The 15,752-nt window shown below is 40.8% G+C and overlaps 1 protein-coding gene across 1 annotated transcript in view; it reads left to right on the top strand.

Annotated features, from left to right (window-relative positions):
- LOC139209239 (paired box protein Pax-7-like) overlaps positions 1–15,522 on the top strand; it is a 49,220-nt gene extending 33,698 nt beyond the window's left edge. Inside the window, exons 8-9 of the mRNA XM_070838879.1 lie at positions 12,240–12,507; positions 15,407–15,522. Coding sequence (XP_070694980.1) covers positions 12,240–12,507; positions 15,407–15,522 — 384 coding nt within the window. The remainder of the gene's footprint in view (positions 1–12,239; positions 12,508–15,406) is intronic.
- Positions 15,523–15,752: the final 230 nt, after the last annotated feature.

Here is a 15,752-nt window from a genome sequence, read left to right as displayed (position 1 = left end):
CCTTAAAATTTGATTGGGTAGAGTCACTTCAGTCCATAAAAACTATTTAATTTCTCTTAGAATATCACAAATATGAAATAGATGTCGTAAAATGAGGCTGAAAGTTGGAAGATCCTGGAATCAGTAGTTTACAAAATTAAATCTTAACATTAGGTTACTTACAAGCTTGTTTTTGGTAGAAAGGGAAGACTGAAGAAGACAAAGAGGTGTATTGGTAAACCTTGAGTTCAGGGTTTTTATTGTAGAATATTTGTAAATGTAATTTCAGTGAGGACGACATTTGTTTGTGAGAGTAAACCCATATTAGAGAAGCATTTACAGTATATCCCCTGTAAGGCACAAACTATTTGCCAATATTTGTTACAGGTTCATGCATTTATCAATCTGATATCTGGTTAATAAATGGGATATTAGACCAAAACCAGCACAGAGAACACCACTGAACACTGTCGGTATGAGCCGGTATGTTCAGGTTCGACCATGAAATATGATCCAGGAAGTCCACCTTAGGTAAGACATCCATAAAACCCATGACCTCAAGTGGTTCTTTCACACTGTCAGTGGCATTTCAACCTAATTTGACAGGAGAGGAGAAGCAGCATCTATAGTTTTCATCTTTAGGGAGTTTGTGCTCTTTTGAATATCTTGCTGAAACGACCCAGTTCTTTCCTTATGAGCATCATCCACCTGAATCCATGAGGATTTATAAAGGAAACTGCTGGTTTGTTATCCAAAATCTCTATAGAGTCTGATTCAATTGTAAATATGGACTTCAATATACACACAGATGACACAAAGTCTATTATAAAGAGGAGAGACACGTAGCCACAGCCACTCACAGACCGTGTTACTTCAAAAGGACCTACTGCTCTTTTTCTTCTTTTTCCACCTAAATATGGGCGGAAAAAATGTTATTGTTGGAGGGCTGCACTAAAATGGCCCCAAAAAACAAGCTGTAAAAGGACTCCACAACTATGTAGCTACAATTCAAGATCAGACACTTGAGGCGATCTTTGTTCAGAGACATGATTGATAACAACGAAAACAACTCTTGGTTTCCGTTTTCAACTGTAGACATGGTTATATAACAGAATAATAGTGCCAGTTCTCCTGTGCATTTGGTTGGTTGTGTCCAATGTGCATTGGATTATTCTAGCTGTTAAATTCTATATTGTCTGTCCTCATGTATGCTCTGCACGTGCACCCCCGCTGTGGATCAGAATAAATGAACAGGCTGTGTATCCCCAGGAGTTACATGTGTATTGTACATTTCTGTACCTCATAACCTACTTCCAGTGTTGACGTTTGGTGCCACTGCAGATGTAGTGTGTGTTTCATGCAGCGAGATGCGAAGTGAAGATGATACATTCATACATGCAGGAATATCTGACTTCCTCACAGGAGACCAGAACTCATGTTATGTCACAAACCTGCAATTATAGTTTTTTATCAACCATAATCCCGATCTTTCCAAACACTGGACAGTCATTTTTGGAAAAAGAGGTCCTTGAATGTAATCCAGGGTTTTCCAGAATCATTCAGTATTGATGTTATTTTTTCTTAATGTTGGTGTAAATACAGACTCAGCTGCAGTGCAGTTTTCTCAAGAGTAGAACGAGCAGCAGAGATTGTGTGTCAGTGTGTTTGTGTGACCACACTAACAGGCACGACTGAGGGATTCCCCCGTGTTATCTTGTCCTGCTATAACAATAACCGTTCCAAATGAGACTTTGCGTACTCAGTGGCAGAATGGACGACGACACATCGTTGGCTGAGGAAGAACTTGAATGCAATTAGTCACATAGACTGAGCAGTTTAACCCTAACCTCAAGTAACAAGACCCGGTCAGAAGACGAGAGTGAAATAGAGCTGAAAAAATCTAATTCAACACCACATTTGTCTGTGATTGCGTTTTTATTCTTCATATTTTATTGAGAGTCTTTTTCAGACCTGTTTGGTTTGAATTTACTTCCTCCTGTTTTCTTTTTTCAAGAGCACAGACATGAGAACACGGTGACAAAAAAGAGATTTACTGTTGTACTGGAGAGTGTTTATTAATCACTGTGTTGCTGCTTGATGCTACAAAAAGAAAACTGCATGAATATGAAGAGCCACAGCTGCAACATAGCACTACAATATGGATTACCACACTGGAGAATATATATATATATATATATATATATATATATATATATATATGTATATATACACACTGTTGCACATGAAGTTGGAATAAAATATAAAATGTTCTGATTGTGACAATGTGATTTATTCTTGATAAATAAAGTTTATATCTTCTCAACTTTATTGATCAAACTCTTCCAAACATGTCACAGTGAAACTTAAACCACAATGAACCTTTGCAGACTGTGTATTCAGGCTTTAATAACATTGGGGGTATTGAACAATTATTCCAACTTTATGGGCGACAGTGTGGATAAAATTCTGCTTAACCCTTTAACGCCAAGTGTATCATATTTGATACATGAGTTTTTGAGACCTCTACATCATCAGTGTGATATTTTTTGTATCTTATCTGTGTTTTATATGTTTTTGTTTGTTTAAGATGAACAAACTGTGAGCAATAAATTGCACAAAAATGCCAGATGTAGTAAAAACGATACAAATTAAGACTTTTTAAACTTAATTTTTTTTTTTTGTAATTTGTCAGAAGGTTCAACAAACACTCCAGGTTCAAAGAAATTTGAATTTTCTGGCAATTTTTTCATGGTTCAGGCTTTACAGGGTTAATGCTGTGCTATGGATTTGTTTAAAGTATTCTGCATGTGTATCCATATTGTAATTCTTTGTTAACATTATAATATTATATTGCTCTATCATCTCACGTAAAATAAATCTTTTTGATACAGCACCTGCAATATTAAATTGCATTACAAACATTTTATATAATACATGATAGACATGTTACAGACCTACTGAATAAAAAAAACATAAAAGAAAGCCTTTGGAGGAACCAACACATCCCACCTGACCTCAGAAATACTGATTAGTGAGGGTAAGATGGTGGCAGCCGTCAACTTACTGCAAAAACCCGAACCCTAACCCCGGGCGAAAGAAACCCAGCTTTCAGGTGTATTTGTGAGCTTAAGGCAGGACTGTTTTCATATGTTAAGACAGAGAACCAAACACATGAGTTGACTGTGGAGGAAATCCCATCAAATTTAAATCAAAACAGCTCCAGTAAATTCACATGGTTGAAATGGTATTCATTGCTGACATGAAATGCATCTGCAGTGAATGCCGCTGCATTCTGTGTTTATTGTCCTCTCAGTCTATTCTGAATAGCTCCGAGTCCCAGCTGAAGCTTTTCCATTATGGGTTCACTGCCGTTGACCCTTTCATCATGTTCCCAGGCATTTACATGAGATAACAATGTAGGGAGAATTTCCTAAGATCCCACTTCAAAACTGCAGGAAGCCCATATGCTGTACGTCTGACAGGCAATAATTCAATTTGAAACAGCTATATTGCATTTGGAATGTAATTCACACAAGCCATTTCAGCGCCTCCTCCTCTCAAATTGAATGAGAAAGAATTAGAGGCTGACTTTCATGTGGAGATGGAGTGTGCAGCCAATTCCAAGTCTTATTGACAGAAAGACAAAATGACAGTATGAAATGCCATCCCTGTGATGGCACTGCATGTGTAAATAAAAACCCTATTCACAGCTTCACCATCAGAGTTGTTACCCCCCCCCTCTCCCCCTCGACAACCCCCAAAGAAATCCTGCAAAAATGAAGCTTTTTTTTTTTCAACCACACTTTTTGACAAATTCCGATAAATCTATTTTGCTTTAGAGCCCTCTAAGTGGTGGAGGGTTTTTTCTTCAGTCAAACAGTCAGTGATGCTGGACCACTAATCCGTTTCTGTCAGGTCAGACAACTTAGTGACCTGCCACTGAAGATGAAACTATTACTTCCCACAGTGACCCCAACACATCAACACATCACATGGAGTAAAGAAGAGCGCATTTCTCCTCTTGCGTTCTCATTTCCTCTCCGGTTTGTTGTGAGAGGAAGATTTAGCCTGCTTTGGAATGGTGGAGCTCTCTGGCTCGCTATTTGATGTCAGGGTGAGAGATAGAGAGAGAGAGAGCAGCCGAGTAAGGATAGAATAGAGTGGGTTTCAGTGTTGGGGGATCAGAGCTGCTTTGGTTCTCCAGCTCTGTCTCTTTGATCCATATCCCCAGGCCTGCTTGCCTGCCTCGCTAACTCAGGCCTCTGCTCGTGATTCCTGACAACTGTCGGCCTGAGATAAGGAGGTGGGGTGGGGGGATGTGGGGGGCCTCTTCTACACGGCACCCCCCCCCAATCCCACCATCGCCCCCCCCATACCCCACCCCCCACACTGCACCATTACCACATACACTTCTATCAAAATTAAGAATTTTTTTTTTTTAAAATATCAATAACGAAAGGAAACGCATTGAATTATATTCCAGAAACCTGAGCACAGAGGGACCTCACCCCCGCCCCCCCGCTGAGAGAATACAAAGCACCCCCGTTCCTGTGCCCGTCCCGCTGCAGCAACCAGTTCGCAGTGTGTTGACACGGCTGTGTGCACCTGAATGTCAATGAGTGTGGTGCCTAATATTAGTCTCAGTTGCTATTAAAATTTGCGATCCTAAGCCCTTTGACTGGGCACGCTGTCAACTGGCACGCTCCCATGTCAACAAATCAAAAAGGATGAGCACATATATTTACATCATTCCCATAATGAGGAATAGAGTGGGGGCAGGGGGGGTAGATGTTAATTAGAAATCGCCTAAAAAACAGATGCTGCTTCAGTTTGGCAAGAAGCGAAGCAAGGAGCTTTATAGCAAATAAATAAATAAAAGACAAGACCTACTCAAGAAAGCTGCCAGAAAAGCAGAGGAATTTAAATCATACCCACTGATGGAATGTTTGTAGGATATATTTTTCTTTATTTATCACTCAAAATGTTCTCCTCTCCTCCCTCAGTGGAAACTAAACAGAGCCCAGGGTGCTGTCTGGCTGACTGAGTGGGTAGAAAAGTGTTAAGCCCCTCTAGTTCAGTGCTTTGGATGAAATGTAGGCGTTGACTAGCTGCAGCGCGCTAACAAATACAACCTGAAACTCACATCTGCTCTTTCATTTATGGGACCAGTTTTTACAAACGCTCGTACCGTAACCACAGCGAATGCTCGATTCTGATTGGCTGGAGGGTGTGCATCATTTCCAGATACCATCACATCTCTGACGAAGGATCCTGTTCAGTGAGAGACAGAAATGGCTGAAATGATAACACACAGATTCAGGAGATGGTTTTCACTCACTGTTGAGGATCAACGAAATCATGAGGAATCATTCTTTGGAGTTTGATATTCATAGAATCTCAATATAGAAAAAAAAAACCCTGCAAAATAAGATGCAAAATAAAAAAAGTCAGCAACCTGAGTGGTTATTTCTACCTTTTACTGCTCTCCTGATATTATTATATCATGTCAGTACCTTTGGCTGTTGCAAGGAAAAGATATTATGAAGCAAGTATTCCATATACAACAGATATTTCTACTGCAGTGTCTGTCTGTCTGTCTGTCTGTCTGTCTGTCTATAGGCATGTTACTATGCGTCTCTCTCTGCGATGCATTCAGGACCCAGCTGTCTGTGGTTTTAGCAGCGCTCTGCCTGTCAGCCTCCAGCTGAGATCCATCCCTCTGTTTATTTACATGTCATTACGGTGAGGAGGAGCTGATATTAACACTGTCAGCTGTGGTTTGACCCGACATCACTCAACGGCCCAACATCCCACCGCTTGAACAAACAGCTTCTGTCTGCTTCCATCCTCTGACCTGACCCCGGCATGCTCTGATAAAGAGGCTGTTGGCCTGAAATCATTAAAGGTTACCAGTTGGTTTGTAATAGTCGTCGGTGTGGTGCAGGGGGGGAAGCAGTGAGTGGGGTTGGTGGATGTGAGAGGGTGTAGATAGACTCAGCGTGAAGCCTTGCAGGACCGGGAACTTTGATCTGCTCACTGCGTCGCATGAGGAAAAAGCCCAAGTAGGATGTAATGGTGCACACTGGTTATCTGGAAATTGGGCAGTTAGTGAATTTGAGGCTTGAAGTGAAACATTTCCTCTTTTCAGCAGCCTGCGTTCATTTTAAGAACCGAACTTCTGCACATCAATTTCCTTCAAAGTGAAAACAGTCAACAACAAAACAGCACAAACACAAAGACTTCAACCTGTACTGACATGACCAACATGGTAAAGCCCCACAAAAAAATGATTGATTATGTAAATTTTACTGCTTGCATTTGTGTTATATCAACAAAGAAGAATATATATAAATGTGCTGACACAGTGGAATTGGTTTGAATGTTGATAAATACAACAGAAATACAAAAGCCAAAATATTTGTACTTTTTGGACAATTTTCAATTCAATTCAGCATTTTGATCGACGGCTTCAGATTCATTTTGTGTTCTTTATTATTTAAGTCAAATATTGAAGCTTAGAAGACTTTAATATGTCTTGTTCATCCACAAACACATAATGCAGTACATGCATTTATTAACATTCAGTTGACACAGTGTCTGTATGTTGACACAACCATAAAAAAATCTAAACATAAGAACATTAAAAACATTAATTTTACAGCCATTTATTTTTTAGTTAATTCAACTAATATAAGTGCACACTGTGTGTAGTTAATTGGCCTTGAACTAATTATGCTTTATTAGTTTTTTACTGGGGATGTGTCATGGCTCGGTCGGGTTACGGTGCAGAGGTCACAAAAAAAATGATGAAAATGCAAAAACTAAATAACTAAATATTCTTTATGATAACTGATGCTGCATGTATATAAGGCATTTTATGATTGACTTTTTTTTTTTTTTAATTTGCCAATTAAAGGCATTTAGGAGCATGTTTTGATATCTTTGTTTAAATTCTGTCCAATCATATATCAAATGCATCCAGAATCAGAATCAGAATTCTTTTATTGTCATTGTGCAAGAAGCACGAAACGAAATTGAAATAAAAACAGCAGCTCTCATGTGAAGTGCAAAACAACGAAAAGGTGCAAAATAGACAGAATAGTGCAAAAGATGAAATAGTGCAAAAAAAATTGAAAAGACTGTACAGTTCACGGGGGGGTGGGCAGGGGTATTTACATTGGATGAAGAATAAAAAAATATATACAAAAAATATAAATATAGGTGAAAAAGAACAGAATTTTTTTGAACAGAGCACAACACAGTAGATTAGATTAGATTAGCTTTTATTTATCTCACGGTGGAGAAATTCACATTTAGCAGCAGTTCACACATATACACATACTGGTAAAAGTATAAATATATTAAAAAATAAGATATAAAAAAAGGAAAAAATATATATATATACATACAGTATATACAAAAACAGTGTAGTTGTATGGTGAATATGAGAAAACAAACATTCCTTTTTCACATTTCTTGGCTGTATTTCTTTTTTAGTGTTGATTGTATTGTTCAGGGTTTGGCTGTATTATTATTATTATTATTATTCCAATATCAAGCTACCCTGCCTTTAATGATTGTATTTCCTAATTCTATCTTTAGTAATATTGAATTTTAAAAGATAAGTATTGGCTTTATTGACAGAAGCCTAACACTGACCAAACAAACACCAAAAATCTGAATTAATAGCACATGAGAGCAGTAGTGAGTTAAAAATAAAATGTTAGAGCAGCAGAGTGGTGACTAGGACATGAAACCATTTCTAATTTGACAAATGTATGGATTTTGTTCAGCACTTGAACGCGGCAGTTTGCCCAAACGTCTCGACTCAAGGCCCACTCGTTCTTCTCTGTTGAGGTTAGACGGTGGTCATGGAAATGCAGATGTTAAACTTTCCGTTACTTGGAGCACTTTCAGGACTTCAGGACCAAAAGCTGAGCGTGACAGTGACACCTGACAGTTTGATATGGTCAAAAGCTTCGGAACATATTAGTAAGTGGACCTTGAATTGAGATTGTTTTGTCAAATACAGTAAACTTTCAATATGTAATGTGAACTTTAAGTTTTAGAGAGGTCACTGTCGTTATTTAGATAATTTAATTCCTAAATTTGTTGTTGCAGCTCTTTATTTTTAAAGATTTCTTCCTCATGACATCAATTTGTTTTCTCTCTTCATCACTGATGGGGGAGTTGGGATTTTCAGGATTACGGCGTCTGCTTGTTGTGAAATAGCATAAACTGACTGCATAATTTCCTCTGATTGCATCAGATATCCCACATTCAACACCGACATGGTCGATGCGCTTTCCTATTTCTGTCCGATTGTGCAATTCCATGGAAGATAGTGATAGATCCCTTCTGATACCATTATCATGTCAACATCAGTCTTAATCCCGGTCACTGTATCCACCCACGACGGGAGCTCAGCCCGACTCTGTGAGGTAAATCATAATGAAGCAACATACACTCTAAATGCAAATCTTCTACAGTGATGAAGTGTAGTGAGGGTTCACAAAAACAGAGAGCGAGTCCTCCATACACTGTTCTTTCTATCTCCACTTTCATGGACACTCAACAACATAGACTGTAGTTGGGATGCAGACCTAGAGAGCAGTAACCATGAGATGAGATGAGTGGGATCATCAAGACTGTTTCAAAATGTCTCAGACCAGCTGTCATAAAAAGGAGAAAACACCAATATTTTAAAAATCTGTCAACAACTTGTTTCAAATTAAACATCGTATTATTATTTATTAGGTAAATAACAAACTGGAACAACTAAATAGTCCTTATTCACATATTTGAACCAGAAATCTTAATATCTAGTTTGACCTCCCTGATTGTTTTCATGGACTTTTCCACCGTCTCTTTTGTTATTGAGCTCCAAATAGTTCCCAGCTGTTCCCTCAGACTTGTTTAGGATTAAATTAGTGTGTGATCTATTTTTTAATCCAATAAATCCCAGATCTGTTTGATAGGATTCAAATCCATCAGTTCCTCTACTCCAGATTCCTTTTCCATCATTTCAGATCCATCATTGTGATTAAAGAGCTGCACATACTGGAGGGTTAACCATCACAGGAACTAAAGAAATAATCTGGTGATCAGCACTACTGTTAATTTAGGGCAGGGGAGGCAAACACCTTCCACTGGGTGGAGGTCTGATACATTTGTTAAGCTCTGTATATCTATAGAGTCAGAATCTCCTCCTGTATGAATGAGGATGTGATGTAAAAGCTCGTTGAGTAGTTGAAATGATGAGAAAGGCGAAGGACAAATACGGAGTATTTACCATTTAAGGTGATGTTTTATACACAAAAAGTGATGGAGGTAAATGTGTGAAGGATCTTGAGAGAGAGGTTTAAAGCCTCCATGCACCTGATCAATAACTGTGTCAGTAAGTGTGATTGGCAGGTGGTCTTTTTTGTAAAGTTATAAAACAATGATGGACACATTTCCCTCCAAATGTTCCAGTGGACAGGCTTCACGCCTTCACCATGGAGGGGGTTGCAGGTGGTGTTTAATAATCCAATAAGCACTTTGTTTGAAGCATATTCAGCCTTTCACATGCACTCTCTGATTTTGTTAAGTCACCCTAAAATCCCATTTTACTATTTTTCTAAACTGAGCTCAGAGTGAAGCAGCAAGCTGAGCTGAACAGATGAAGAGACGAGATGATGTTGGTGTCTTCAAGCAGCGTGGTGAGAGGCCGAGGAGCACACCTGAGCGGAGGAGATGATAATGTGTGGCACAAAGATAACCGTGGCACATCTGCTCATCTCTGTCATCTGTTAAAGGCTCCTTACACTGTTTGAGGTGGAGGCTCGTCACCCTCTCCACCACCATCAGTGTCTGTGTGTAGGTGAAGTTACTGGTGAAGAGGTGACCTTGGCGTCGTTACCAAGCATCTGGACATTTTCATTCTGTATCTACAGAAACTCAGATCTCGTTAACATACCCCTTTAAGCATTTAGATATTTGCTGGGTGACGTGGTTTGTGTCTCCTGAAAGCAGGGAGCCCTCGGTGCAAAGTTAAACACAGTTGATCGGCGTATACTACCAGTGGTGTAATGATACGAATGTCTCTTCAACAATGTGGTGCAAGAGGACTGGCAAACCAAACAACCCATTTGTAACAAATCTACAATGAAAGGAGTTGTTAACAGATGTTTGTCTATTGTATTATAAACTGTGCACTCAAATCTGCTTTTAGAAGATAGCAGTGACAGAAAAAGACCAGCAATTAGATAATTAGATAATAAATAATCATAAAATAATCAATCAGCCCTGTAATATCAGCATTTTGACGTGAGTTAATAGCCGGTATCACTTCTTCACCTCCACAGTGTGGTTTAAACACATTGTTTAAGCTCTTCAAACCTGCTGTAGTGACACACTGTTGACACCACTGGACACCTTGTGCATGCTGTCTCAGTCTGGGAATGTTTGGGAAGAGCTGCATTAGCTCCTGGCTACAGTTTTGGTAAGTAGTCCTGCTATCAGTGGGCTGCAGCTGCACGAGCAGACTGAGCTTAGAGACCAACAAAGAAGAGGGTTTCCTCTAACATGAGCATAAACAAAACAAGGCCTCATTAGAACAGCTGAGGACATTCAAATTATATAAAACGCAAACTCTCTTTGTCTGAAATTTTTATCTAAAAGGATGCACATTGTGTTCATTTACACTTCACACTTCTCCATTTACTGCCACCAGCTGCATCTAAGAAGTTAAAAGGATGAATCACCTAGCGTTTCCAGACTGGTCACGTTCTGTATGTGTTTGTCCTCTCTGCTGATACTTCAGCTCTCAGGACTCCTCCAGTAACAACAGAGCAGAGGGAAACTCAAAGGGATGCACCAGGGCTCAGTTTAAAGAGAACATAACCTTTAAAGATGAGGCCTCAGGTCCAGCGTGCACCTCCACCTGCCTGTCGGACGCCAATAACTTCTGGTTTCCGGACCGCTCAAGCAGACACCAGCTTCCACATGTCTTACATTCTTATTTAAGAGTATGCCAACATCCATCAGACAGAGATACAGTGATGTTACAGTCATAATAATTATTCTTTATGGAAGCTAAGAGTTTTGTCACTCTGATGCTCATCCTGTAGCATCTAGCTGCTGCAAAATGGTAAATGGTTTTTGGGTATCAGTGTCTCACCCAAGGACCTTTCAACATGTGGACTGGAGGAGCTTCATATATGTCGTCTCTGGTGAATAATGTTTGTCATATCACCAAATCTTTGGGTTGGTGGACGACCTGCTGTACCTCGGAGCCACGGCCTCAGTGATCATCCGCCAGCTGTAAGCTCAGCTCAGATCAAAGAATCCCTACAAGATGAGTTGAAATTGCAATGAAACCGTCCGCTTTACGCCCATGCGACAGAAGGAGGCGATGCATCGTCTCCATAGCAACGACTCTCTGTAATTTGGTTCTGCCTGTAAGGAAACTAAAGCAGAAGAGTCATGACGTCAACATACCGATGTTCTAATGCTGTGCTGGGTTCCACACTTCTGTGTCAACGGATGTAAAGTCCAAGATATCTTCATGTCTGAGCTCTGATGAAGACATGCCTCGACCAAATAACACATTTCAGAGAGCTCAACACCGACGGATTTTTCCAAACGTGCTCATTTATTTATCTATTGTATCACCAAACTAAATAATGCTCTTAAAACACAGAGCCTGTGCAATAATTTGAGTGGAATATAATTTATTCTTTGGCATTTGTTGTTTTGTATCTTTGTACTTTTATGGTTTTGTTTCACTTTTTTGTGCTTTGAATTTATTTACAATGACAGTAAAAGGAATCTATCTGTCTAAATAGTATCCACACATCATTATCAGCATACTTTACAAGGCTCATACCGAGTCAAACACGACACAGTCACATAACAGGCCTTCCTGTTTTAGGTTCCAACGGCACATAAATGAACACACACATTTGGAAAAGTCAGTCAGTGTTCTGTTCACTGAAGTGTGTTCTTTAATTTGGTCTAAACACCATGTTAATATGTTAATATGTCGGGTTTTAGTGTGCTTCAGTAGAACTGGCACGATGGTATGATGATGTCAAGACTTTTTTAGCTTAACTAAACAACAACACGTATGTGTATGTTATTAGGAAATATCGATGATGAGAGATCTTGTGACAGTTTGGCAGAGCTAAAGGATACCTAGAATATTGAGAGCAGACGTCATTGAGCTCTGATCTGATGAGATAATCCTGCTGACAGCATCTTCTCCTCCGTGTTTGCAGGTGATGAGCATCCTGAGTAACCCCAGCGGTGTTTCCTCACAGCCACAACACGACTTCTCCATCTCACCACTCCACAGCGCCTTGGACTCCTCTCCATCCAATGCCATCTCAGCCAGCTGCAGCCAGCGGTCGGCCGAGGCCTCTATTAAGACGGTGGACAGCCTTCCGTCATCCCAGTCCTACTGTCCCCCCACATACAGCACCACTAGCTACAGCATGGACCCGGCTGTGGCTGCCGCCGGCTACCAGTACAGTCAGTACGGCCAGAGTGAGTTCTACTAGTTCAAACTAACCAGCATCATCAAACACTATATTTATGACTCTCTGTCACTGATACAACACAGTTAAATCACATAGTTAGTGACATTTATCCACATGCATAGTGCCACGGAAACATCAAACCCAAACTGTGCCAGCAGGACCTCCACAGACAACACACCTAGCTGCCAACATGTTCTTTGTATCACACAGATGCACCATGCTGCGCTCACAGTGTGCAGGGCAGGGCTCTTAGTCATGAGCACCAACAACAGACAGTGTGTTGTGGTTTGTGTTTATCAAATTTCATTTTGAACTTGACCCTTCATGAACTGAAGTCACTATATCAGGCATGCTACTGTCCCACCCACCACACCGACCCCAGCCTTGACTCCCACGCCCCATCTTTGTGCTTTGCTACGTAAAGAACATGGCTGCCTGCGTTGCTGCTGAATGTTAGCAGTGGATGTAAATCACGAGGTCTGGGATTGTGGGCATGATTCCTACGATGCTGCCACACGTCCTGCTGAACATCATACAAATTTAGCTCAACTTGGGTCGTAGTTTTGTCCATCGTTTCTTTCAGTCTGGTTTATGACATCATTGTACTCACCAGAGTAACTGCCTGTGTCAGACCGCCGTCCGATGACCATTATGATCATCAACATTACAGCAATAAGTCATATATTAAAGGGCTGTTTATTAAAAAACATTTCTTGAAGAAAAACTCTGTACTCTATGTGATCCTCTGTGATGAGATGTTTAGTTGTGGCCCTTCACCCCCACCTCTCCCTCCTGCAGACAGATTTAACAGTTCACTTCAGACATTTGACTCCTCTCTTGTTCTATTGCAGGAAGCTCCCGACAGATTAAAGTACATACTGTCAAAATAGCTGAGGCGTGTGAGTGCGTGTGCACCTGTGTTTGTACATGTGTGCATGTGTGTTAGTGTGTGTTATCAGATAGGCTCTATCTTGGAGGCAGAGGACTCTCAGTGTGACTGCTCAACAGGGATTTAAGGTATAAACCTGGTTGACAGGAAAAACAGCTTCCTTTAGAGGGCCTCACTAAACCCCTGGGACACACACACACACACACACACACACACACACACACACACACACACACACACACACACTGCTCCCCCACTAACTGTCTGGGTGACTGGCATCTTGGCAGGCAGACCTGCCCACCCATAGGTGCTCTTCTTTCTCTCATTCCACAGCACAGAGTGACAGCTTCCTTTCTGTGCATGTTAACATCCTAACTGACATGCCTTACTTATCTCCCCCCAATAGCCACCACACACACTCATGCACACCCAAACACACCATGTCACATCACATCTGCTGTCAGCCCTCCTCTCTCCTGCCCTATAAAAGGGAAGTTATCACCAGCTGAACCAGGGAGGGGCAACATCCACCACTCCGAGAGAAAAATATTCTGAGCTTTAATACCGGCTTTCCAAGAACCACTGTTATTCTAGAGACTACCTGCCTCTCCGTCTTTCTGGGTGTGAAGCCAAACTGTTGGCTCCTTTTGTCTGTCTGTCAAACATAGTGTTCTTCTGTCAGTCAGTGTGATTGGATATAACAACAATACAATACGTGTTAAAGGATCAGTTCACTGATATTCTACATTTTGCGTCTTGTCATCAAGTCTCAAGCCTGATGTATATTCTTCCTCTGTGTGCGCTCTGGTAATGAAGAAACAGTGCAATCGTTTATTATGAATCTGTCTAACCCTGCGTCCTAGAAGTTACACCTTTGGAGGAAACACTGATGCTGCCTCGCTCATGTTCATATGCAGCGTGTACAAAGACAACTTTGGAACCATAGCCCAGGGTTCATATCCTGAGTTCTCTGCGTAGGTGTGTAGGTTTAGGCTGGATAAGGGAGGGAAATATGATGGATCTGGATTTGGTTAAACATAGTCCAACGCAGGCAATAACCAAGATCTAAACAGAACCTTAAAGAATGAAACAAGCTGTAGTTTCTATACGCTCAAGCTGAAGAAAAGGCAAATGTATTTAGTTATAAACATCTTTCATTTAATGAAAATGAATTAGGAGAATGTTAACATAATTATCAGGAGGTTTGGTATTACATGTACATGCTTCATTCACCTCAGTATTACCATCCATACCAGCACCACCTCCACCTGTAGCTGCTGCACTTTGAACTGCAGGATCTCTCTCTCTCTCTCTCTTATAGAGTCTTACAGCTAAAAAAAAAGTCTCAGCCTGTGGAAACAGTGTATGAAGTCTAGTGTGGCTCTGGAGGAGATGGATAAAGTAACCCTGATGATGTCGTGGTGACGTCAGGGGTGATCAATACAATGATGATCTGCTCCATCACACGCAAAACAATGTTATTATTGCATATCAATATCTTGGATGCTACTCATTATATATTCACCAACAGCTGAGTCAGTGTGGTGGTCTGAAATCTGAAATGGCCTTGAGACCATATAAAGTGTTTACCTGTGAATATATGAGGGGATTTGTGTTCACTGCGTCCTTGATGTTACTGATTTACTAATCCAGATGCAAAGTGTTAAATAGCCAGGGGAAGACTCTGAATGTGTGATGCTGTCAGACATATCTACAGATGCACTGACAGACCACGGCTTTATTAGAAACGGGGGGAGAGAGGGGATGTCATGCAGAAAAAGGGTGGAATCAAACCTGGGTCACTGGTTGGGTCGTATTCCTTAGTGGTTTCCACTCCGTGGCGCCCTTAAATATAGTTTTAATATTTTCATTTTGACCAGAGTCAGTGAGAAGGTGCCTTCAGGTGCCTTCAGGTGCCTTCAGGTGCCTTCAGGTGCCACAGTACCGAGTATCTCAGTAGTAGTTGAAGAGGTTTCCATCGCATGGTCACTGAGTCTTCCTCCTGTCTTCTCTCCAGCTGCTGTGGATTACCTGGCAAAGAACGTCAGCCTGTCCAGTCAGCGCAGGATGAAGCTGGCCGACCACTCAGCTGTACTGGGACTGCTGCAGGTTGAGACCGGCCAGGCCTACTAGTACTTACCTAACATATTTAAACAACATGACACCTGGTCACCAGCACAACCCACACCTTCTGCTACCATCAACACAAATCTCCTGGAGAGTGTATGTGTGTGTGTGTGTGTGTGTGTGTGTGTGTGTGTGTGATAGAGTATACCTGGGGCTGATATTTAGCTTTTCTATACTTTAATTTAAGTTTCTGTCTCACCAGGATTTAAGAATGATGCAGCTATCCATGCTTTAAA

Source organism: Pempheris klunzingeri, chromosome 11 (genome assembly GCF_042242105.1).
Source record: "Pempheris klunzingeri isolate RE-2024b chromosome 11, fPemKlu1.hap1, whole genome shotgun sequence".
NCBI lineage: Eukaryota > Metazoa > Chordata > Actinopteri > Acropomatiformes > Pempheridae > Pempheris > Pempheris klunzingeri.
The sequence above is the reverse complement of the archived record's forward strand: the minus strand, read 5'-3'. Positions and strand labels throughout refer to the sequence as shown.